Source organism: Halichoerus grypus, chromosome 2, assembly GCF_964656455.1.
Source record: "Halichoerus grypus chromosome 2, mHalGry1.hap1.1, whole genome shotgun sequence".
NCBI classification, from domain to species: domain Eukaryota; kingdom Metazoa; phylum Chordata; class Mammalia; order Carnivora; family Phocidae; genus Halichoerus; species Halichoerus grypus.
Window position 1 is genome coordinate 152,711,137 of NC_135713.1, and position 23,802 is coordinate 152,734,938.

Sequence of the window (23,802 nt, forward strand, 5' to 3'; positions counted from 1 at the left end):
AGGGTCAGAGGTCAAGAGGTCAAGGGTTAGCTGGAATTTGGAAGTCAGGAGCTGGCAAAGAGAGAAGGAAAAGAAGTTTAGGAGAGTCTGGTGAGAAGGTTATGCCAGGGCTCTGTCGGTCACGGGATCTGAGGTCAAGGAGGGGCAAGAAGCCAGGAGGATGGCAGGTGGATGATGGGGATGGTCGGCTCCGGGGCCCCGGAGCAGGGGAGGGAAGCGCGGATTCGGGAGATGGGAGCCGGGAGGAAGGAAAAAGAAAAGCAGCGGGTTACGGAGGAAGAGGATCCGGGAGAAGATCGGTGGCGTCTGTATCGGGGAAGGAAGTCGGAACTCCGGCCAGGGATGAGCGTCCCCAGGCAGCTGCCCGCCGAAGCTCGCCGCAGCTTCGCCCCGGGCAGCCTGCGAAGGCCGGACCGCCACACTCCAGCCACCGGAGCGCGGCGCCCAATCGGGAGCCGAGGCGAGCCGGGGCCCGCAGCCCCAGCCAATCAGCGCCGAGCCGGCTCCGCGGCCAATGGGAGGTGCTCTCGGCGACCCGGCCCCCGGAATCCGCGGGAGGGCGGTTGGAATTAACTCTCCGCGCGCCGGCGCCGGCGCCCCAGACTCGGGGCTCGGGGAGGGGCGCCCCGGGAGCGGAGCTTGTATCTCTCGCGGAGAGGAGAGCTTGGGCCCGGGGCTACGGGACGGAGAGCGGGGGTCGCAGTCCCCTACCGGAAGGAGAAAGGAGCGGGGTTGGCGCTGCTCCTGGTGCGGGCGGAGGGCGCCCCTTCCTTCACCTCCTGTCCGGTTCGCGGCGGACGGGGACTGCCAAACAGCAGATCCGCTCCCCCGCGGGCCCTGGCGCCAGGTGAGCCCGGAATCTGCGGCTGAGCCCGCCCGCAGGTGCGGAGGAAACACACCTGCTGGACCGGACGGATCTCCTGAGGCTGGGGGCAGGATTCGTAGGTCCCAGCGCCGGGGTGTGGCTGCTGCGGGCCCCGAAGGATGGCGTGGGAGTTCAGCCACAGCCCTGAGCTCTTGATCCTCGCGGCAATCCAGAGGCGAAGGGCGGACGGGGCGAGGCAGGGAGGTGGATCCCCGGGCTTAGCTTTCCACTGTCAGCTAGTAGTGGGAGAGCGTCTGCGAGTCTGGACTGCTGTCTTTGCTCGTGAGTCTGGTAACGGTTAATCACGGGAGAACTGAGAAGACAGACTGGGGAAGCTAGCAACCCCGGGAAGGGGTTGAAGGAGAAAGAAGGCTTGGAGAAAGAAAGCAGGATGGGGGATGTCAGTTGGGGCGGGGGTGGGGGGGGGAGGAGGAGGCAGAGGCTGCCTGCCTGCGTGTGAGGCAGCCTCCAGATTTAGACTCAGAGCGCCTTTGGAGCTCCAGTGTGTGTTTACTTGCTTACCAGCTGGATGAACTTAGGCGAGTTACTTAACGTTTCACAGCTTCCTTTGTCAATGGAATGCTAATTACCTATTGCACTTACCTGAGGGAAAGTGTTGGACTCCTACCAAGTGCCCAGTTATCAGGGTTCCAGAAAAGTCAAGAGCTGCCAGACCCTTGTGCCCTCGTGTATCCTGTTCCCACTGCTGGAAATGGCCCTTCCCCATTCTTTCGGTGATTCCCAAATCATTCCTCACCTTGAGCTTTATCTCTCCCGACCCTTGAAGCTTTCTCAAGTTCTCCACTCTCAGCCATCTCCATCTTGCTTTGCTCCTCAAGCGGTTACCCACATTTCTCATTTCAATCAGCAATCGTTTACTCTCTGACTCCTTTCACTATTCTGGGAGTTCTTGGATGCCCCCCCCCCCCCCAGGGACTGGGTCTGAGTCATCTCTCTCTCGCCCTCCTCCTGCTGCTACCTCATTGAGCATTACGGAGACAGGAGGGGTGGAAGGTAAAGTAGAGCAGACCATGGGGCTTCTCCCCGGATTCTCGAGAGGGGTTCTGAAAGAGTCCCCTGAAAATTTCCAGTGGATGCTCCCAGATTTCTCCACCTGGTGGATGGGATGACACTTAATCAGTATTTTAATCATTTTAATCCTAGAGTTTACAGCAGTTGTTCTCAAAGTGTGTTCCCTGGAGCGGCACCAGCCACACCATGAGTACCTGGGGAAGAAATGCAAATTCTCTAGCCTTGTCCCAGCCTTCCTGAGTCAGGAGGTAAACAGGAGGTGAAAGACTGTTTTAACAAACCCACCAGGTTATTATGGTGTGTGCTTAGGTTTTGGAAACATTGGAAGAGCACAAGTGGGGGGAGGGGGAGAGGGAGAGGGAGAAGCAGACTCCCCGCTGAGCTGGGAGCCCCACGCGGGGTTCCATCCCAAGACCCCGGGGTCTTGAGCTGAAATCAAGAGTCAGCTGCTTACCCCTGGCTTAAGCCTTTTTTTTCTTCTTCTTTTAATTTCATTTATTTGACAGAGGCAGCAAGAGAGGGAACACAAGCGGGGAAGCGGGAGAGGGAGAAGTAGGCCCCCCCCAGCCCCCCGCCGAGCAGGGAGCCGGCTGCGGGGCTCATCCCAGGACCCTGGGATCATGACCTGAGCCGAAGGCAGATGCCCGACGACTGAGCCACTCAGGCGCCCTGGCTTAAGCCTTTTATCTTTAATATCTAGATGTCCTAAAGATAGACTACTTTTATTTAGTTTTTATTTTTTTTAAAGATTTTATTTATTTGACAGAGAGATCAGGAGTAGGCAGAGCGGCAGGCAGAGGAAGAGGGAGAAGCAAGTTCCCCACTGAGCAGGCAGCCTGATATGGGGCTCGATTCCATGACCTGAGAAGAAGGCAGACGCCCAACTGACTGAGTCACCCAAGTGCCTGGACAGACTACTTTTAAAGTAGTATTTTAAAGATTTATTTATTTGAGGGGGGGAGGGTCCAAGGGAGAGGGAGAGAGAGAATCTCAAGCAGACTCCCCACTGAGAACAGAGCCCAAAGATTGGGGGGAGCTCCATCTCATGACCCTGAGATCATGACCTGAGCCAAAACCAAGAGTCAGATGTATGCCGACTCAAGCCACCCAGGTGCCCCCCATACCCTCCTCTTTGGAAGGAAGTCACTATGCTCAGCCCACACTTAGGGAATGGAGAGTTAGACTCCGCCTCCTTGAGGGAGAAGTATCTACACAACTTATTTGGAATTCTTCATGGGAAGTTTGTCTCCCTCATTTATTTGCTTATTCAACTATTGATTTCTATCAGTATGGACTCATGGATTTTTATTTTATATTTTGGGTTGTGATTCAATATACTTTATTTTGGGGGCACCTGGGTGGTGTGTGTGTATATATATATATATATATATATATATATATATATATATATATATAAAGTATATGTACATATAAAGTATATGTATATATAAAGTATATATATATAAGTATATACACACACACTATTTTGTTGCCCCAAGTGTTCTAGCTTTAGCCCTGGGAGCTCTTTTGCTTGCTTCATGTATTTCTTTGACACATCACCATCAAAAAATTTTTTTTAATTAAAACATTTTTTTAAAGTGTTTCCCTATTTTCTGGCAAAACAAGATGCTCCAGGCTCTTTTGTATATTCCCTGCCCCAGTGCTAGAATCAGCCATTTCTCCAAGAATCTCTAGTTCCTTTTATTGAAGAATGGTATTAGAAACCAAAATCTGGGCCCCACACTGGTTGTAGAGATTGCTTAAAAAAAAAAAAAATCTTTAAAAGAAAAAGAAAAAAAGGAAAAAACCAAAACCTGGGCACTGGACGTGCTTGTTGCCATTGGGGTATCATTGTTTTGAGACCCTCTTAGCTGGGAGAGCAAGTAAATATATGTGTGTATAGTAACCCATGTGTGTATTTCTTTTTTTTTTTACACAATTTTTTATTTTTTATTTTTTTTTAATATTTTATTTATGTATTTGACAGAGCGAGACAGAGAGAGAGGGGACACAAGCTGGCAGAGTGGGAGAGGTAGAAGCAGGCCTCCCGCAGAGGGGGGAGTCTGATGCGGGGCTCGATCCCAGGACCCTGGGATCATGACCTGAGCAGAAGGCAGACGCTTAACGACTGAGCCAGCCAGGCGCCCCCCATGTGTGTATTTCTGTGTGTAACCATCTGCATCTTCATTAAGCTGAACATGAGTTCAGACTGATGTCCCCAGCTCTAATCCATTGCTACGTGAATCATTTTAACCTCCTCTCTGTGCCTCTCTGTAAACTCTCACTCCAGCAGTGAGCAACCTGACTCCTCTTATCACCATCCACTTACTTAATTGTTCAATTCCAGTGTACATGTGTAGGACTTCTCAGAACTGTGAACCCATAACCCCATGGGAATCCACCTGATCGACTCCAGTACGACGCTTAACTGCAGTTTCCTTTTGCCTGTCATCTTAGAGAGTCCACTCATTTCTGAAGTTACATAGGTCAGCACCTCCGCCCCAACCCGGCCCACCCTCTTTGGTAAAGTTGTATCATACATTTATAATACAGTTAGATTCGGTTACATTCTGCCTTCCTTCCTGGGAGACCTTGGCTTCCTAAGGGATTTTTTTTAAACTTTTTTTTTTATTTTTTTTTATTATTTATTTATTTATTTATTTTTTTAATATTTTATTTATTTATTTGACAGAGAGAGAGAGAGAGAGAGAGAGAGGCAGCTAGAGAGGGAACACAAGCAGGGGGAGTGGGAGAGGGAGAAGCAGGCTCCTGGCCGAGCAGGGAGCCCAATGTGGGGCTCGATCCCAGGACCCTGGGATCATGACCTGAGCCGAAGGCAGATGCTTAACGACTGAGCCACCCAGGCGCCCCTAAACTTTTTTTTTTAAAGATTTATTTATTTATTAGAGAGAGAGAGAAGGGGGGGAGGAGCAGAGGGAGAGAACCTCAAGCAGATTCCCCGCTGAGCGCAGAGCCTGACGTGGGGCTCGATCCCACAACTTTTGAGATCATGACCTGAGCCGAAACCCCGCCATCCTAAATGATTTTTTTTTTAAGGATTTTATTTTATCCATTTATTCATGAGAGACAGAGAGAGAGAGAGAGAGGCAGAGGGAGAAGCAGGCTCCCCGCTGAGCAGGGAGCCTGATGCGGGACTCGATGCCAGGACCCTGAGATCATGACCTGACCCGAAGGCAGACGCTTAACCATCTGAGCCACCCAGGTGCCCCCTAAATGATTTTTTAAAACTTGCACAAAATTAAGGTTCACTGGCTGTGCTGTAAAGCTGTAAGGGTTTTGACAAATGCAGGACAGTATTATACAGAATAGTCTCACCATTCTAAAAAAAAATCCCCTGTATTTTACCTCTTCCACCCGCCCTGGCAACATCTCATCTTTCTACTCGCTCTCTATTTTTGCCTTTCTAGAATATCCTATAGGTATGTGGCCTTTTCAGACTGGCCTCTTTCACTTAACAATGTGCATTTAAGCTTCATCCATGTCTTTTTGTCACTGCATAACTTTCCACTTTGTGGATGTGCCCCAGTCTGTTTATCCATTCATGTATTGAAGGACAAGTTGGTTGCTTCCAGTGCTTGCTGATGATAAATAAAGCTGCTATAAATATTTGTGTGCAGGTTTTTATATAGACATAGATTTTCAGATCAGCTGAGTTAATACTTACGAGTACTATTGCCACATCAAATGGTAAGACCATGTTTAGCTTTGCAAGAAACCGCCAAACTCTCTCCCAGAGTGGCTGTACCGTTTTGCGGTCCCACCAGCAATGAATGCAAGTTGTTGTTCTACAAGCTTATCAGCATTTGGTAGGGTGAGTGTTTTAGGTTTTAGCCATTCTAATGGGTGTGTAGTGGTCTCTCCTTTTGTTTTAATTTGTAATTTCCTAATGACAAATGATGCCAAGCATCTTTTCTTTTTGCAAGATTTTATTTGTCAGAGAGAGAGAGAGAGCAAGTGAGCGAGAGAGCACGAGCAGGGGGAGTGGCAGGCAGAGGGAGAAGCAGGCTCCCCGCTGAGCAAGGAGACCGATGCGGATGTGGGACTCTATTCCAGAACCCTGGGATCATGACCTGAGCCAAAGGCAGATGCTTAACCGACTGAGCCACCCAGGCGTCCTGCCAAGCATCTTTTCATATGCTTTTTGCCATCTGTTTATCTCCTCCCCCAGCTTTACTGAAATGTTATTGACATATAACATATGCAGGTTTAAGGTATACAACTTGATTATTTGGTACGTGTATATATTGTGAAATATTCACCACAATAAGATTAACACCTCCATCCCCTCATATAATGACCTTGTGTGTGTGTATGTGTGTGGGTGTGTGTGATGATAACTTTTAAGATCTACCCTCTTAACAACTTTCAATATTATGGTTAATTATAGTTGTCATTCTATACATTAGATCCTCAGAACTTATTCATCTTCAAGCTGGAAATTTATACTATTGTATATCTTATTTAGTGAGGTGTCGGATCTTTTACCCATTTTTAAATTGGGTTTTTTTGTTTGTTGAGCTTAAGAGCTATTTGTGTACCTTGGATAATCGCCCTTTACCAGATAAGTGTCTTGCAAATGTTTACTCCTAGCCTATGACTTGTCTTTCCATTTTCCTACAGCGTCTTTCACAGAGCAGAAGTTTTAAATTATAATAAAGTTTAACGTCAATTGTTTTCCTTTCATGGACCATGCTTTTGGTGTTGTATCTAAAAACATATTGCCAAACCCAAGGTCACCTAGCTTAGGTCCTTTACTTTCTTCTAGAAATTTTGTCATTTTGTATTATACTTATAGGTCGATGGTCTTTTTTTTTTTTTTAAGATTTTATTTATTTGAGAGAGAGAGAGAGAATGAGCAGGGGGGAGGAACAGAGGGAGAGAGAGAAGCAGACTCCCCACCGAGCAGGGAGCCCAATGCAGGGCTCGATCCCAGGACCCTGGGATCATGACCTGAGCTGAAGGCAGATGCTTAACTTACCGAGCCACCCAGGCGCCCCCATGATCTTTTTTGAGTGTGAATGGTGTAAGGTCTGTGTCTAGATTTTTTTTTTTTTTTTTACATATGGATGTCCAAATGTGCCAGCAACTTTTGTTGAGAAGACTATCGTTTCTCCATTAAATTGCCTTTGCTCTTTTGGTAAACATCAGTTAAATATATCTCTATAGGTCTATCTCTGGACTCTCTATTCTCTCTGATTGATCTTTGTGTCTATTTTTCTTTTAAAGATTCACTTATTTATTTGAGAGAGAGAGAGAGAGAGAGAACATGGGGTGAGAGGGGCAGAGGGAGAGGGAGAGACAGTCCGAAGCAGGCTCCATGCTCACTGGACGTGGGGCTCGATCCCAGGACCCTGAGACCACAACCTGGGCTGAAACCGAGTCAGACGCTCAACCAACTGCACCACCCAGGCGCCCCTCTTTGTGTCTATTCTTTTGTGAATACCATGTCATCTTGACTACTGTCAACTGTTATCATCTTTTTTGGGTACAAATGTCCTGAGACAAATTTGAGAGGAGTGGAGGGAGAACCCAAAGGTGGGCCCCAGGGGCCTGAGAGAAGGGGTGGAAGGAGAGGGGAGGGAGGGAGGATGCTGGGGGTGAAGGGCACTGGGCTCTTCCTCTTGCTGCACCTCTGCCGGGTGGGGGGGGGGTGGGGGGGTGGGGGGGGTGGGCCCTGGACGCTGATGGGTTCATTTTGGCAGCCAGGTCCCGTACCCAAAGGGCTCAGACTCCACCTGGTGGCAGTGGGGACAGGATCCTCGGTCCTCACTGAGATCAGAACCTGTGTAGATTCCCAGAGCCGCCAATCCTTTCCTCACTGTCCCCTTCTGATTTCATCCCACACCCGGGAGGGTCTGTCCTCCCAGAAGGATTCCACTGGACGTCAAGGTCTTGGCCCTCTCAGAGACCAGTCGGACTCAACATTTCTTTCATTGTCGACTCTTCTCCCCTCGTAAGAGCGTTTTTTGGGTTACAAGTGATTAACAATCCAAAACCAGCTTACAGACGGGAATTTATTGACTCACAGAACTGAGAAGTGCAAACACAGCTATGATTTCAGGGCAGCGGCATCAGGGACTCAAATCTGTGTCTCTCTGCCTCTCCCTTGTGCCAGTGTTATTCTGAGGCCACCTCACTGATGGCCACCAGCAGCTCTGGGCCTGTGTCCCCCCAGCCTCGCAGCCCCAGTGGAAAGACCGTGCTTTGCTTGTCCACGGCTGCATAATGAATCAACCCCAAACTGAGCGGCTTGAGACACAAACCATTTCATTGCTCTTGAATCCGTGGATCAAGAATTTGAGCAAAAAAAAAAAAGAGAGTGAGAGAGAGAGAGAAAGAAGTTGGTGTGGATGCCCCGGGGGTGGTATCAGATGGGCTGAAACTGGAGGAGCCAAGATGGCCTTGTCAGGTGTCCTAAGACCTCCCTCCTGGCTGGTGGCTGGGACATCCTGGTATCCTGGTTCTCTGAGTGGCTTCTCCCTCCACAGCCTCCCACCACCCAGTAGTCTACCCACATTTCTGCAGCCCATAGCTGGCTTCTAAGAGAACAAAGCAGAAGCTGCCAGTCCTCTTCAGGCCCCAAACACGCACAGCATTGGTTCGTCCCCAATTCTCTGGATCAAGCAAGTCGTGGGGGCCAGCCCAGATGGAATTGGAAGGAACATAAACTCTTCCTCTTGATGAGAGGAGTGGCATTTGGGATGGGAGGCATTGTGGCAGTCATCTTTGGAAGTAAGCTGCCAGCAAGAGTCAAGTCCCTTCTTCAATGAGTTGAGCCCCAGGTCCTGCTTGGATTAGGCTTTGGCCCTGCTTGCGTCACACGCTCACCCCCAAACCAACCTCAGCGGCTAGGGGAGACAGAGTGTGTTGACTGGCTGCTTCTGGGCCGTGCATCACCCCCAGAATGGGCCATCTGGACTAGAGTGATGGGAGGGGGGGAAACCAGGTACCAGAAGAGGGGTGAGCGAGTTAAAACTATTGCTATCCACTTCCCCATCCCGGCTCAGAAAACTTCAGTGCCTGTTCTGCCCTATCTGGTTGCCCACCACGTGGCATCTCATTCCTCTAGCCTCATATCCCTCTTTCCATTTCAAAAAGCTAAGATTCCCTTTTAAAAAAAATTTTATTTGAGAGAGAGAGCGAGCACAAGCAAGGGGAAGGGAGAGGGAAAGAGAGAATCTTAAGCAGCGTCCACACTCAGTGGGGAGTCAAACGCGGGGCTCGATCCCAGGACCCTGAGGTCATGACCTGAGCCAAAATCAAGAGTTGGATGCTTAACCAACTGAGCCACCTAGGCACCCCTAAGATTTCCCTTCACTGTTCTCCAGATGGGCCCACTTTCCTCTTCACTATAGCTGTGCTTCTGTGGTCTTCCCAGATAGGCACCCATGTCTTGTCTCTTGGCCTGGCCAAGCCCCTACCTGATTTTCAAGGAATAGTCACAGCTGCCTGATGTGGAGGTAAAGAGCTGGGAGATAAGACCTGAGGGCTCTCGCATCCTTCCAGAAAAAAATTTTCAAGCAGTATCAAAACCGATCCCATCTCCTTGATTACTTTGTTAATCATATTTCAAATCGAAAGCGTTTTGTTTTGTTTTGGACCAAAAAAAAAAAAAAAAAAAAAAGATGTTCGTTGGAACATTCATCGTAATGGCAAAACCTGAAAGCTACCCACAATTCTTGCATGAAGGAATGGGTTGTAATCATCAACATTCTTTCAGCAATAACTGACAGAAACCCAGCTCCAAACTAGCCTAAGCACAAAAGGGAATTCAGTGGCTCAGGAAAGGGGCCGTCCAAAGGACTCCCATGAGTTGTCAGGCCCCCTCTGTCCCTTGGCTCTGCTTCCCTTGGGTATGGGGCTCATTTTCTCCCACTATTGACTAGTTTCCTCCATTGCAGGGGGGCAGGGGGTGGAAGGGGGCCAAGTCTGATTGCTCTGGACTTACATTGTTCCTGCTTTGTGACCTTGGAGGAAAGAGAAAGCGGCTCTTTCCCAGGGGCCCAGGGAAGGAGGCTGTCTTGGCTGGGGTGACTCGTGTATTCCTGGGCCTGTCGCTGTGGCCAGAGGAATGGGGTCCCGTGATTGACCAAACCATGGCCGCGAGGAGGTTGCGGTGGTTGGTTGTCCCACTGGAACTAGATACAGTGGGGAGGGCTGGGGGCGGGGGAAACCTTTTCTAGAAGACTGTTACTGCTCTTACCAAGATGGTAAAACCTAGGTGATGTGATATTATAGTCCAGGAAAAGGTGTAGCGACAAAGACCATGAAGGAACATGACCAATGGTCGTAAGGCAACGCTAGGAGAAGGTGGCAGAATACAGACTTGAAACTATGCTAATACCTTTGGGATATGGAAACATAGAGAGCCTTTGCCTCACGAGGGTGGTGGGAGACTGATCGACTACACTCAAAACCCTGCTACCTTTGCAGAAGCATTTGTACAATACAATATGTGGTGTGAAAATAATCTGGTGTATATCGCGTGATCTGATTTTCAGAGCTCAGTTTCCTTTTGGAATGAGATGGGGCATACATATAAATAAACAGATGGCGATTGTTATAGCTCTGGGAAGTCGAGATTTTGGTCTTTGCGGTTGCTTTGAGCAGTGGGCCCAGTAGAACCCCTTTGTCGGGAATGTTAGAACATTCGGAGTATAGTTCCAGGGAGCTTCTGTTCCCCCAAAACATGCTGTCTTGCCTTTGGGAGTGGGGGGCACGTCTCAGCAACAGTCAGGCAGATGAGAAGGCTCCAGGTGGGTCTGTCGGGACAGAGAGAGGAAAAGGGAAAGACAGGGAGCCCAGGGTGGTCTAGTTCACCCCGGTCCTCTGCTGCCTGCAGAGGTTCATGCAGTGCCAAATGCCACTCATGTTTGCAGCTAATAACCAGCACTTTGGGGATATCTTTTTTTTTTGAAAAAGTTTTTAAAGTAATCTCTACACCCAATGTGGGACTTGAACTCACCACCCCAAGTTCAAGAGTCACAAGCTCTACTGATTGAGCCAGCCAAGTGCCTCTTGGGTTATCTTTTTTATTGTTATTTTATTTTATTTTATTTATTTATTTATTTTTTAAAGATTTTATTTATTTATTCATGAGAGACAGAGAGAGAGAGAGGCAGAGGGAGAAGCAGGCTCCCAAGGAGCAGAGAGACCGATGCGGGACTCGATCCCAGGACCCTGGGATCATGACCCGAGCCGAAGGCAGACGCTTAACGACTGAGCCACCCAGGCGCCCTGTTATTTTTTTTTAAAGATTATTTATTTGTGGGGCGCCTGGGTGGCTCAGTCGTTAAGCGTCTGCCTTCGGCTTGGGTCATGATCCCAGGATCTTGGGATCGAGCCCCATGTCGGGCTCCCTGCTCTGCGGGAAGCCTGCTTCTCCCTCTCCCACTCCCCCTGCTTGTGTTCTCTCTCTCATTGTGTCTCTCTCTGTCAAATAAATAAATAAAATCTTTAAAAAAATAAAAAAGATTATTTTTTTGAGAGACAAAGAGAGCACGAGCAGGGGTAAGGGTCGGAGGGAGAGGGAGAAGCAGGCTCTCCACTGAACAGGGAGCCTGACATGGGGCTTGATCCCAGGACCCCGGAATCATGACCTGGGCCGAAGGCAGAAGCTCAACTGACTGAGCCACCCAGGCGCCCCTAATGTTATTTTTATAAGTATCAAAATGAATAAGATATTCCCATTTCAAAATAAAACAGGATTCGTTCGGCTACATATGTGTATCTAGCTTTCTTGAGTGGGTCTGTGAGGTACTCTTGGAGAGATTTCCTCTCTCTGAAAGCCCAAAAGGATCTAGAGGTGAGGGCTGGGAGGGTGGGTTTCTGGTCCTGGGGTGTGTGTGTGTGTGTGTGTGTGTGATGGGAAACCAGTGGGATCAAGAGAGTTGTGGAAATGGTCTGTAGGGAAGGAGAGTCAGGGGACTAGAGGGCTATGGGGGGAATTCAGTTCAATTTGGTTCAGTTTCTAAAATATTAAGCACCTATTATATGCCTGACCCTGTTCCAGAACTTTAGGATACATCAGTGAACAAAACATAAAGATCCTCCCACCAGGATGCTTACCTTTTTTTTTTTTTTGTCAGAGGGAGAAAGTGCACAAGCAAGGAGCCTGATGCAGGACTCGATCCCAAGACCCTGGAATCATGACCTGAGCCCAAGGCAGACGCTTAACCGACTGAGCCACTCAGGCATCCCAGAAACTTCCATGAAAACTTAATGAACTATAAACATAATTTATCAATTTAATAGTAAGCATTTTGGTATTTTTTAAAAAGATTTCTTTACTCATTTGAGAAAGAGAGTGAGAGAGAGAGCGGGTGGCGGGGTGGGGGGCGGTAGGGGCAGAGGGAGAGGGAGAGAAGCAGATTCCCCGCTGAGCGCAGAGCCCTTACATGGGGCTCAATCCCATGAACCTGAGATCACGACCCTGAGATCATGATCACCCCTCGAGTTGAAACCAAGAGTCAAACACTTAACCCACTGAGCCACCCTGGCGCCCTAACATTTCAGTATGTTATGATGAATGATTGCCATGGGAAAGAAGACGGGGCTGGAATGAGGTGTGGGGCTGTGGCCGGCAATTTTCCAGTGGTGGGACAGGTCTCACGAGAAGGTGGTCTCTGAGCAGGGGCTTGAAGAGGCGAAGGACTCCCCGATGGGGACGTCCGGGAGGTGGGCTTCCAGGTGGCGCGGGCAGCCAGGGCAAAGGCCCTTGCGAGCAGAGGGTGGGGCGGAGGATAGACCTGGTAGTGCAAGGTTGGTCATTGGGAAAATTTTGCCTTTCGCTTGGGGAGAAAGGGGTTCAAACGTTTCTATCCCAGTTTTCTGACTTTTCTTTCCAGTGTCTTGTTCGGGTGTGTGTGTGTGTGTGTGTGTGCGCGCGCGCACCTGAAGATCTAGAAAGAGTGGCACCTGGGCGTGGGCAGAGGCTCCTGGATTTCAAAACTGCCCTGTATCTTCCTCCCACTAACCTGCATCCAGGCTGGGGTGTGGCTCGTTTCACCCCCTTAGTTGCTTTTATGGCACAGCCCCAGTGCTGGGGACTCAGCTCCTCAGGCACAGAGCAAATTAGGGGTGAGAGGGCCCCCCAGCCCCAGGGGTGCTGACTATCCATCTTGAATGGACATCAAAGCCTCCCAGTGGGAGAGGGAGAGTCAGGGGCTGGGACCCAGAGAGAGGGGGACTGAGAACCAGGAGCAGGCGGGGGTCCCAACAAATGTCACGTGCCCACCTGGAGGAGCCGGGTCTCAGATCTCCGTCCCGGTCCCGGGCCCTCTCTCCCTGCTTCCCTCCCCCCCACAAACACACATGCACACATGCTTGACACAATGGCTGGGTGGGGCTGAGGAACTGGCTTCCTCTGTGGAGATCTCAATCTGGGCCCTCGGTTCCCGCCCCAGAAACACAGGAACAGACATTCGGAGACCTGGCCCCACGCTCCTCGCTCCAAGGGGTGGGCAGGACCGGCTGAAAGTAGAAACTGCTTCCAGAAAGATAAAGGTAAGTTCAGGGGGCACTATCGCAGAGTTGGGGGGGCAGAATCCTGGAGGGGGGTGCCTTGGTGTGAAATAATGGACTGGCTCGCACCCAGGGGGACAGGTTAGCAGCTAAAGGGACAGGCTATGGTGTGAGGTGCGGGACAGCGGGTCAGACACGCCGTGGGGGGACACACACACCATCCCCCAGCTGACAGAGAGGTGTCTAGATGCCGGGGTCCTTCTGCCACCCCAGCCCTGTGCTCCTGCTACCCCGTGGTCACCGCAGCTCCCGCGAGACCCCAGTCTACACAGCAATGCAAACAGAACGTGTGCATACAGCGCAGTCCACGCTCGGGGCCTGAGGTTCGGCCTTTCTCCGGACCCTTGGGATCCTGGGTCCCTCACATCTTCCAGAGCCCTAGTGTGCGCATGTGGAGTGCGGTGTGGTTTGGGGGGGGGGGTGTCCGGTTGGGAGGAGGATCCCGATTCCTGTTTCCTGCCCCTACTCACTCAGCTCTGGGAGGTGACAGAGGGGAGAGGACTGAAGGGTGAGTGCGTGGGGCCGAGCACCTGGGTCCCTGCGAGAGGCCCGAGTGGGAGGCGGGAAAGGAAGTAAACGCAGGTACCTGGGGGTGGGGGGGAGGGATCCCTGAGGGGGGCAAGGCTGGGGAGGAGCCGGCTGGGGGCGAGTGAGGCCACAGGCCGGGCCACCTAAGGAACTTCCTGCCAGAACACAGAGGCCATTGAGCTCTAAGACTCGCAGTCTACCGCCCCCAGCCCCCACCCGGCATCATTTCTCCAGAACCCAGTCTGGGGCCTGCAGGGCTCTGAGTCTCCTGCCGACTCCTGTACGGAGTTTGGGGGCACCGCCCTGGCCCCGCAGCCTGCTCAGGATTGCCGCCGCCTGCCCGCAGGAGGAGGTGAAGCCCAGATGCGGGTGTCCTGGCCCCACTGGTCCTCACCTTCAGGCTGGTCTCCCGACCACCCACCAGGCCTCCTGGCGGGACCCAGGCCGCCCCTGGGGCCTCTCGGACCAGATTGGAGGTGGGGGGGGGTGGCAGGCAGGGATGGAGACGGGGCAGGACAGACCATGCCCGAGGCCTCCTGGTCTCTTGGGGTCAAAGGCTCCAGGAATCTTCAGGGCAGGAAAAGGAGACTAAAAATAATCCGGAAAGGGAGAGTCCGGAGAGAGGAACTGGGAAATGGGGGGCGGAGGGCCGGCTGGAGCAGGGAAATAGTGATGCATCCCTCGCGGCCCCAGGCTCACGCGGCGCGCCTGCGCACACGGCGGCCCAGGCGCCCCCCCCCCCCCCCCCGCTCCGCACACGCGCCCCCGCGCCCCCCACCGCGCCCGCCGCACCCGCCCAGCAGCCTCCGCTCGCCCGCGCCTGTCTGCTCAGAGCGCTGCGCTCTCAGCACGTCTCCCGGCAGCCCTGCAAACGGCACACGCACACGCGCGCACACGCACACACATGCACGCGCACAGAGCTCAGCAGCTAGACGCATCTGGCCCAGGGCAAGCCCGATGTCCCTTACATTTCCAGTTCCCCCCCCAACCTGGGTCTCCAGCTGGGCGCCCCCAAGCCCGGCTCACGGTCTGCTCTGGCCTGACTCTGGCAGCAGAAGCCGAAAGACAGAAATGCAGGCCGGGAGGCGAGGAGGGGTGAGCGGTGAGGACGGGAGACAGTGGAGACGAGAAAGAAGCCGAGGGAGGGCAGCAGCCTTCGCTCCTGGCCCTGACATCCTGCCCCTTTTGCTGGCCAACAGTTTCTGCTCAGAGGCCTCAGTCTACCCACGGGGCTGGGGGGCACTAAGGGTCTCCTTCTCCCTCCCTCTTCCTCAGGGGATGACTCCAGCAGAGTACCCCACTCCTTTGAAGAGTCCAGAGGGAGATGTCAGCCCAGCCTCTTCCTGCAGCCTCACCTCCTACCCAGAAACCCCCTCGGATCATCCGCCCCCGCCCCCCTTCTCGCCCCCGGGCTGCCCAGTCCCCAGGGCCCCACCACAACGGCTCTTCTCCACAAGAACCTGCCCTCATCTCCAATGATGCACCAACCCCAATGTGCACCCCCATCCACTGGGACCCCCCTGCCTCCTCCCTCAAGCCCCCTGCCCTCCTGCCTCCATCAGCTTCTAAAGCCAGCCTGGACTCCCAGACTTCCCCAGACTCGCCTTCCAGCACCCCCAGTCCCGCGTCCAGGCGCTCCGTCTCCCCAGAACCTGCTGCCCGGTCTCCAGTCCCCCCACCCAAACCTTCCGGGTCACACACTCTGCCCCTGCTCCCCACGCCTGGGGTCCCTGCCCAGGGTGGTTCTGCCTCGGCCCCAGGCACCGTGAGGAGACTGGCTGGCAGGTTTGAATGGGGGACTGAAAGCAGGGTCCAGGCTGCGGAGGCCCTGGAGCCGAGTCCCCAAGGGGCAGTGGATGTGAACGGGGAGAGAGAGGCTCCACAGGGCAACCTTGCTGGGAGTGGGTCCCAGGAGAACGGCACTCCGGGTAAGTGCGTCGTGAAGCCCCGGGGGTGGGCTCCATCTCGCTCATCTTCTTGGTTCTCAGTGCTTTAAGACTGGGTGTTTTCAGAGGCTACGTTCTTAAAAATGGATCTCATGTTTGGAAAATCTGGTTTCCCTATTTGTTGGGGTCTGAAGACAGGCAGGCGGAGGAGATAGATGCTTGGGGCTGGACTGCCATGTCCCCCTGCTGGAAGGGTTCAGGGGAGGGAGGGGGCCTGGGCAGGGTGGGGCCAGGCCCCAAGGGCCTCCTCCTTAGGACACCCGTGTCTCCCACAGATGCTGCCCTCGCCTGCCCTCCTTGCTGCCCCTGTGTCTGCCACATAGGCCGGCCTGGCCTCGAGCTCCGCTGGGTGCCTGTGGGGGGCTATGAGGATGGCCCCAGGGTTTTCTGCCGCGCCTCCCCACTGAGGGCCTCCCGCTCCCGCCCCAGCCCTCCAAGCATCAGTCTCCCCCCAGTGGTCCTTACGTCCTACCGCTCCACAGCCGAGCGCAAACTCCTGCCGCCCCTCAAAGCCCCCAAACCAACTTGGGTCAGGCAGGACCCCACCATCTCTGGGGACCCCCCGCAGCCAGATCTCGATCCTCCCTCCGAAGATGGAATCCAAGCAGGTACCAGGCTTGGGGGATCGGGCTTCTGGGCTGGGAAGGGGAGGGGTGGAGGTAGAGAGGACTAAAAGCCAACAGACTACCACCCCCAACAGGCCCTGGGGGCTTTGGGTTCCTCCACCAATAAGCGTCTCTACTGGGGCTGGAGTCAGGAGTCCTGGGCTGGGGATCCTGGAGGTCTGTTCTCTTCACTCTGGGCAATCTCTCTCCAGGGGACAATCCTGATGAAGCTCCTCAGAACACTCCTCCGGCAACAATGGAGGGCAGGTACCAAAGCCCCGCACCCTTACTCCTACCCCACAGCAGACGAAGCATCAGCCCAGCTCAACCCCGCCTTCCCAAACGTGGGGTGAAGAACGTCTAGGGCTCCAGAGACAGGCAGCTCTGTCCCTTGCCAGCTGTGTGACCTTAGACAAGTCACTTCGGCTTTCCGGGTCTCAGTGTCCTCATCTGTGGGTGGGGTAAGCACGCCAACCACCTCACCGAGTTGTTGAGTGTGATCTTGGTAAAGAGCCCGGCGAACGGCAGGTGCTCCCTCTGACTTCCCGCAGCTCGAGCCTCCCTCCGTGGCCGCTGTCCACAAATCCATTCGGCACCGGGAACACCTCTTCTGTGTCATCTGGGCTTGTCAATCATTATAGATTCAGCACCCCTAGCGGAGCGAGGGCGGGCCCATTCGCTTATTGCTGGTGTGAATCTCCTGGGTGTGTAGCTTGGTTGAGTGGGACAGAGAGGGAGGAGCGAGCTTGGGCTTGATCGCGCCGAGTGTCCCCGAGGCACAAACAGGGCATCGTAGACAATGGCTTGTCCGTGAGGCTTGAGATCACAGCGGTGGACGGGGCCCACCCAGGACCAGGCGCCTGAGTCATTTTGTCTGTGTGCTTTGGTCAGGGTCCCCGCATACAGCCTGCCTCCGGGTTGTGCACTCCTTTATACTAGCGTGTGAATGGCAACCCCTCCCCCCAGGTGTGTCACAGTGGTGGCTCTGGGGCACTCCATCCCTTTCCACAGGGACAAGGAGGGGCTGGAGGAGCTGAAGGAGCAGAACTGGGAGCTGCCCCTGCAGGATGGTGAGGGCCTCTGGACGTGGGGGGTCCCTGCTGTGACCAGCAAGCCCCAGGGGAACGGTCCCGGGGCGCTGGCCTTCCCTGATGTGCTCCATCTGCCCCCCAGAGCCCCTGTACCAGAACTATCGAGCAGCCGTGCTGTCCGAGGAGCTCTGGGGTGTCAGCGAGGATGGGTGTCCCTCCCCCACAAATCCCGGCGAAGCTCCCACCTTCACACGGCCCCCTGGGCCTCGCAACACACTGTGGCAGGAGCTTCCGGCCGTGCGAGCCAGTGGCCTCCTGGACACGCTAAGCCCCCAGGAGAGGCGCATGCAGGAGGTGGGCATGCGGGGGGGGGGGGTCGGGCAGGGCTGGCGCAGGGGAGGGGGGTGGGACCTGGGTTCTGCGCCGGTCGGGGAGCTGGGCTTTCCGCTACGGCCCAGCTCTTCCTCCTCAGAGCCTGTTCGAGGTGGTGACATCCGAGGCCTCCTACCTGCGCTCCCTGCGGCTGCTGACGGACACCTTCGTGCTGAGCCAGGCTCTCCGGGACACGCTGACCCCCCGGGACCACCACACCCTCTTTTCTAATGTGCAGCGAGTTCAGGGAGTCAGCGAGCGGTCAGTGGGGCCCTGTCCTCGCAGCACACCCTTAGCTTCCTGCTTGTCCTAGGTCTTCCCTTCCTCGCGCCCAGTTAGCGCCCAGCTCTTCGCAGGAATACCTGGGAGACCTGGCTCTCCGCCCCCCTCTTCAGGTTTCTAGGGGCGCTCCTGTCCCGCGTGCGCTCATCCCCCCACATCAGCGACCTGTGTGACGTGGTGCACGACCACGCCGTGGGGCCCTTCTCGGTGTATGTGGATTACGTGCGGAACCAGCAATACCAGGAGGAGACGTACAGCCGCCTTATGTGAGTGTGCGGGAGGCGGGGCCGCGCGTCGGGGAGGAAGCTGGGGAGCAGGGTTGGGGTCCAGGGCCTCGAGGTGGACGACTTCCGCAGGGACACGAACGTGCGCTTCTCGGCGGAGCTGCGGCGCCTCCAGAGCCTCCCGAAGTGCGAGCGGCTGCCCCTGCCGTCCTTCTTGCTGCTGCCTTTTCAGCGCATCACCCGGCTCCGCATGCTGCTGCAGGTGCCTGTGCTGGGCGGGGGGCGGGGGGGGGGTGTCCTCTGCCCCTCTGCCCCTGCCCCGCCCTGTTGGGGAACGCCCGGCCTCCTCCCGGGGGCCTCCTGCCCCTGCTTCTCACTCCAAGCCTACCTGGAGCTAAGCAGACGTCTCAGGGAGCAGTCTGGGGGCAGTCGAGAGCGCCCCCTGGCTAGAGACACGAGTTCTAGACTTAGCTCTGCCACGACCTGGCTGAGTGACCTTGGGCAGGTCCCCTCCTCTCCCTCAATCTCAGGGGGAATGTGGGGAGTGGTCTTTGGGCTCCCCCACTGAGTGCCTTCCCGGTGGGGGTGATGTCACTCACAAAGAGGCAAAAATTAGTTCTTTGGGGGTACTCCAGAGGGCTCTCAGATAGACACGCAGCATATCTGTGCTATTAAAATGTCATGGTGGGTACGACACTTAGGGAAGATGTGTCTAAAAAGGCTCCTTGGCGGACTGTTAGGCGGAGTGGGGAGTGGGGGTGGGATCAGGTTGAGAAAGACTCTTCTGTGGCAAAGTAGAAACTTCTCCCTAAACGAGGTGACCTGATGCGGGTGACTCGGTGTGAGGAGTCCCCATCTAGATTATCAGCATTTTCATATCCTATTCAGCTTCATGTATCCCCAGTGTAGACAACCTAATAATCATAACACTAATCATAGCAGCTAAAGGGCTACTGAGTGCCCCGTCCTCAGCATGCTTCTAAGTGCTTTGTACCTGTCGAACCTTGCCAACAACTGTGGGTAGGAACTATTATTGGCCCCACTTTATAGATGGGGAAACCGAGGCATGGAGAGGATATGTAACTTGCCCCAAGTCATGCGGATAATAATTGAGAGAGGCAAAATGTGAATCCGGGCACTCTTAACCACTCTGCTATATTGTTCGCGCTAAGAGTTGTGGTTGATAATGGTTAAAACAATAGCAACCCTCTTATTTGCATTTACCACGTACCAAGGACTATGAGGAGCACTTTATGTCTACTTACCCCATTGAATCCTCACGACAGTTCTATTGGTATGCTAGGTGGGTATTATCTCCATTTGACAGATGGGGAAAACTGAGGCTCAGGGAGGTAACTTGAGGTGCTCAGGGTTGTGCAGACAGTGAGTGGTGAGGTCTCTCTGCCTCGTTGAGGTTGGTCCCCCAGCCCTGTGAACCCAGACTAAGCATGTTGTCAAGCCAGGTGGGATCCTCTTAACTGAGGCCCCTCCTTGTCCCCAGAATATCCTGCGCCAGACGGAGGAGGGGTCCAGCCGCCAGGAGAATGCGCAGAAAGCCCTGGGTGCTGTCAGCAAGGTGGGCAGGAGGGATGCTGTGGTGTTGGGGTGGGGGGGGAGGGAAAGGGCCTGGGCGGTAGGGAGAAGCGGTAGGGGTGCAAGGGAGTAGGGGTGGGTGACACGGCTCCCCTGACCCCAGATCATTGAGCGTTGCAGCGCTGAGGTGGGGCGCATGAAGCAGACCGAGGAGCTGATCCGGCTCACCCAGAGGCTGCGCTTTCACAAAGTCAAGGTTGGCCCCCTGTCCTGGCCCCCACCTTCCCTTCCCCCGCCCCTGTCCCCCCCAAGCTGCAACAAGCCGGAACCTCCCCCTGCTCCCTCACAGGCCCTGCCCCTGGTGTCCTGGTCCAGGCGCCTGGAGTTGCAGGGGGAGCTGACCGAGTTAGGGTGCCGGAGGGGGGGTGTGCTCTTCACCTCGCGCCCCCGCTTCACCCCCCTCTGTCTGCTGCTCTTCAGTGACCTGTTGCTCATCACTCAGCCCAAGAGGTGGGTCCCAGGGAGGGAGGGCGCCCAGGCTGGGGTAGGGAGGAGGGGTCCAGCTGGATCCCTGTCCTCCCTCTGAACTGCCTCTTCCCTGGGCAGCGGGCAGCGGCTACAAGTTCTGGACTATGCCCATCGCTCCCTGGTCCAGGCCCAGCAGGTTCCGGACCCATCCGGACCCCCCACTTTCCGCCTCTCCCTTCTCAGCAACCACCAGGGCCGCCCCACCCACCGACTCCTGCAAGCTTCATCCCTGTGAGTTGTGTCTCCTTCAGAAAACACCCCTGGGACCCTCACTCGGCTTCTCAGAGCCCAGCACCCTCCTCCTCCTCAATCTTCCTCCTCGGTAGCCCTTGTCTGTCCCTCAGAAGGCCCTCCTGGTTCAGACATGACCCCTCCCTCTGTCCCCACCAGATCAGACATGCAACGCTGGCTGGGAGCCTTCCCGACCCCCGGCCCCCTTCCCTGCTCCCCGGATACCGTCTATGAGGACTGTGGTGAGTGTACCCCAGAGGGGAGGAGGGAAGGAAACGCGAGGCTTCAGGGGCAGATGGGGGAGAAGCTACAAAGAGTCTTGATCCCACCGCATGTCACTCACCCCCAACCAGACTGTTCCCAGGAACTGTGTTCAGAGCCTTCTGCACTAGCCAGGACGGAGGGACGAAGTCTGGAGTCCAGGGCTCCCCCCAAGCACCCACACAAGAGCCCTGAAGGTGAGAGATTCTTGTAGTTATTCATTCAGTGAATTTTTATTAAGCACCTCCGAGAGGCTGCTCGCCGTCCTAGGCCTTGTGAACAAAACAGAGATTCCTGCCCTGCTGGAATGCACGATCCAGTGGAGGAGAAATAATAAAGAATTAACAAGATATAAATAAGTAAATGATAGGGGGGTGCCTGACTGGAGCATCCGACCCTTGATCTCAGGGTCATGAGTTCGAGTCCCACTTTGGGTGCAGAGATTACTTAAAAAAAAAAAAAATGCTACAACTTGTCTGAGGGTTGTAAATGCTGTGGGCAAACAAAAGTGGAACAGAGTCAAGGAGGTCAGGAGTCCCAGGGTTAGGTAGGATTACAACTTAAAATCGGGAGGTCAAGGTGCCCCTCAATGAGGAGCCACCGTGTGAGCAGTGACTTGATAGAGGTGAAGAACTTAGGCACGTGGTGACTGGGGGAAGAGTGTCGGAGAGCCCAGACAGGAGTCAGTGCAAAGGCCCTGTGGCCAGTGTGTTTGAGGAATGGTAAGGAAGCCAGTGTGGTAGAGGGCGTGAAAGAAGGGGAGAGGGGCAGATGAGGTCACAGAGGTAACGGGGACCAGACCATGGGGGTCCTCCTAGGTTCCCGTAAGAACTCCGGCTCTCCCTCTGAGTGAGATGAGCGGCCATTGCAGGGCTGGAGAGGAGGGACGCCCATCCTCTGTTGCTGCTGTGGCCTCCGCCTCTAATGTCGTTTCTCCTGACGCTCCAGGCTTCTCCACTAATCCCCACACTCACTGGGACCCTCGGGCATTAGACCCCATGGGACCTCCTTTCCTTCCTGACCTCTCCCCTGCCTTGGTTCCGCTTGGGCCCCTGTCTCTCTTTCCCAGGCTGGCTGAAGGGGTTTCCTGGGGCCTTCCCGGCCCAGCTGGTGTGTGAAGTCACAGGGGAACACGAAAGGAGGAGGCACCTTCGCCAACACCAGAGGCTCCTCGAGGCTGTTGGGCCCTCTTCAGGCTCCCCCAGTGCCCCCCCACCCTAGCGCAGGCTGGGACGTCGGGCAGCTCAGCGCGCAGAGGACAAAGCTCATCCATCCATTGGATTCGCTGTCAGTGGAAACGCTACCTCTACCGGCAACCAATAGGGACCGAGCTTCAGGAGAAGGCAGCCAATGAGAACAAGGCCGTCGGAGCCCCCCCCCCCCCACGCCCTCCCCCGCGAAGGAGAATGAGGATGGCTTGAGTGGGTGGCCAATGGAGACAGAGGCCTGGTGCAAGGCAGCCAACGGGTGCTGAGCTGGCTGAGCCGCTGGCCAATGAGTATCCCTGCTCCGTTCACAGCCAAGGAAGACTAAGAAGCTAGGTCAATAAAGTTTTAAAAAGGGCTGCACTGGAGATAAAGTCCCAGGATAAAAGAGCCAACAGCAGTGAGCAGGGACATCCAGCCACAGAAGATGGTGGTCTGGGCCCCAGAGACCCGTGGGGCCCCCACTTGGTTCTATAGCAATGACCCTCCTGCCTTTTGAGTGTGGGAAGCGCTAGATTCCGTTCCTGCGGTGCCTTCTCTGCCCTCTCAAGTCCCTTCCTCTCTTCTAGAAGAATCCAGAGTGTGTGTCTCAGAGAATCGGTGCGTGTGTCCCTAGGTCTCTACATGTATCAGGGAGGGGGGTCCTGCTGAACGTGCTGTGTGTGTGGTCCTGCCCCCTCCCGGGTGACTGAGCACTCCATTTCTTCCCTCACCCCCTGCTTTTCCTATTATTCTCTCCAAGAAGACAGGAGGTCTGAGCTCCAGCGGACATGATGTGTTGGGTGTGGCTTGGCAGCCAGAGGCCAGAGTGGGGGATGAGAAGCCTGAGTTCTGGGCCAGGGGTCCATGGCAGCTGGAGGGTGATGCTGGGGATCAGCCAGACAGCCTGGTAGAGGAGCCCGAGGGACTAAAGATGGCCAGTGGCCATGGCCTGAAGCCCCCTGAAGCTTCCTTGCCCCAACCTTGGCCTCCAACCTGAACTGTAACCGGTCATTCATCCAGCCTCAGCTTCGGGCTTCACACCGGCTCTGGGCCCCAGGTTTGGGGGAAGAAACAGGAGCTGTGGATCGCGGGCCGGCCAGGGAGCCTCTCCGGCTTTCCGGGCTTCATCCTGGACCTCCCGCGGCAACACTGGGCCAACCGGTGGGGAGGGAACAAAGAGCCAGTGTGGCGGCCCAGTGTGTGCCCTCCAGAGCATCTCCTTCCAGAGAAGAAAGTGCCCGGTGGGATACCAGAAGGAGGTGAGGGATGGAGACAGAGCAGAGCAGACAGTTGCTGGTGACCGAGGGCCTAGGCCTGGCACCAGGCCTTCCCTGAGCTGGGCCCGTCATACTGTCCCTTCAGCTCCCGTGTGGCAGCTGACCCAGGAAAGCAACGGGAGGTGCAAGGACTCTGGGAGGCCGGGAGGGAGAAAGGGACTGGCCTTTGGCCACCCAGGACTTCGCACAGTGCCTGGCGTATGAGAAACCCTCAATAAATGTTGGTGGACCTGTACTGAGGGGAGTGTGTGCTGAAAGGAAGAGTAGTTTCCAAATGTGTCTTTGTAAGGTGGTGGGGCCGCTTGGAAAGCGGTTCTTTGAGAGCAAGGGTCATTTGGGCTGGGACTGGGGCTTGG

General features: G+C 54.7%; 1 protein-coding gene across 5 annotated transcripts; it reads left to right on the forward strand.

Moving 5' to 3' along the window:
- The first annotated feature begins 709 nt into the window (after positions 1 to 709).
- ARHGEF15 (Rho guanine nucleotide exchange factor 15) lies at positions 710 to 23,681 on the forward strand. Of its 5 annotated transcripts, none has more exons than XM_036094548.2 (18): positions 710 to 847; positions 12,007 to 12,171; positions 13,324 to 13,423; positions 15,245 to 15,897; positions 16,191 to 16,523; positions 16,733 to 16,787; positions 17,487 to 17,590; positions 17,694 to 17,905; positions 18,024 to 18,184; positions 18,319 to 18,471; positions 18,562 to 18,691; positions 19,931 to 20,005; positions 20,126 to 20,218; positions 20,312 to 20,472; positions 20,569 to 20,721; positions 20,881 to 20,963; positions 21,075 to 21,179; positions 22,052 to 23,681. In XM_036094548.2, the coding sequence occupies exons 4-18, from the start codon at positions 15,294 to 15,296 to the stop codon at positions 22,201 to 22,203; spliced, it is 2,574 nt and encodes an 857-aa protein (XP_035950441.2). In that variant the 5' UTR covers positions 710 to 847; positions 12,007 to 12,171; positions 13,324 to 13,423; positions 15,245 to 15,293; the 3' UTR covers positions 22,204 to 23,681. The 5 variants fall into 5 exon arrangements, with proteins under 5 accessions (XP_035950441.2, XP_035950444.2, XP_035950442.2 ...); XM_036094551.2 differs by having other exon boundaries at positions 17,532 to 17,590; XM_036094549.2 differs by lacking the exons at positions 710 to 847; positions 12,007 to 12,171; positions 13,324 to 13,423 and adding an exon at positions 13,918 to 13,949.
- Positions 23,682 to 23,802: the final 121 nt, after the last annotated feature.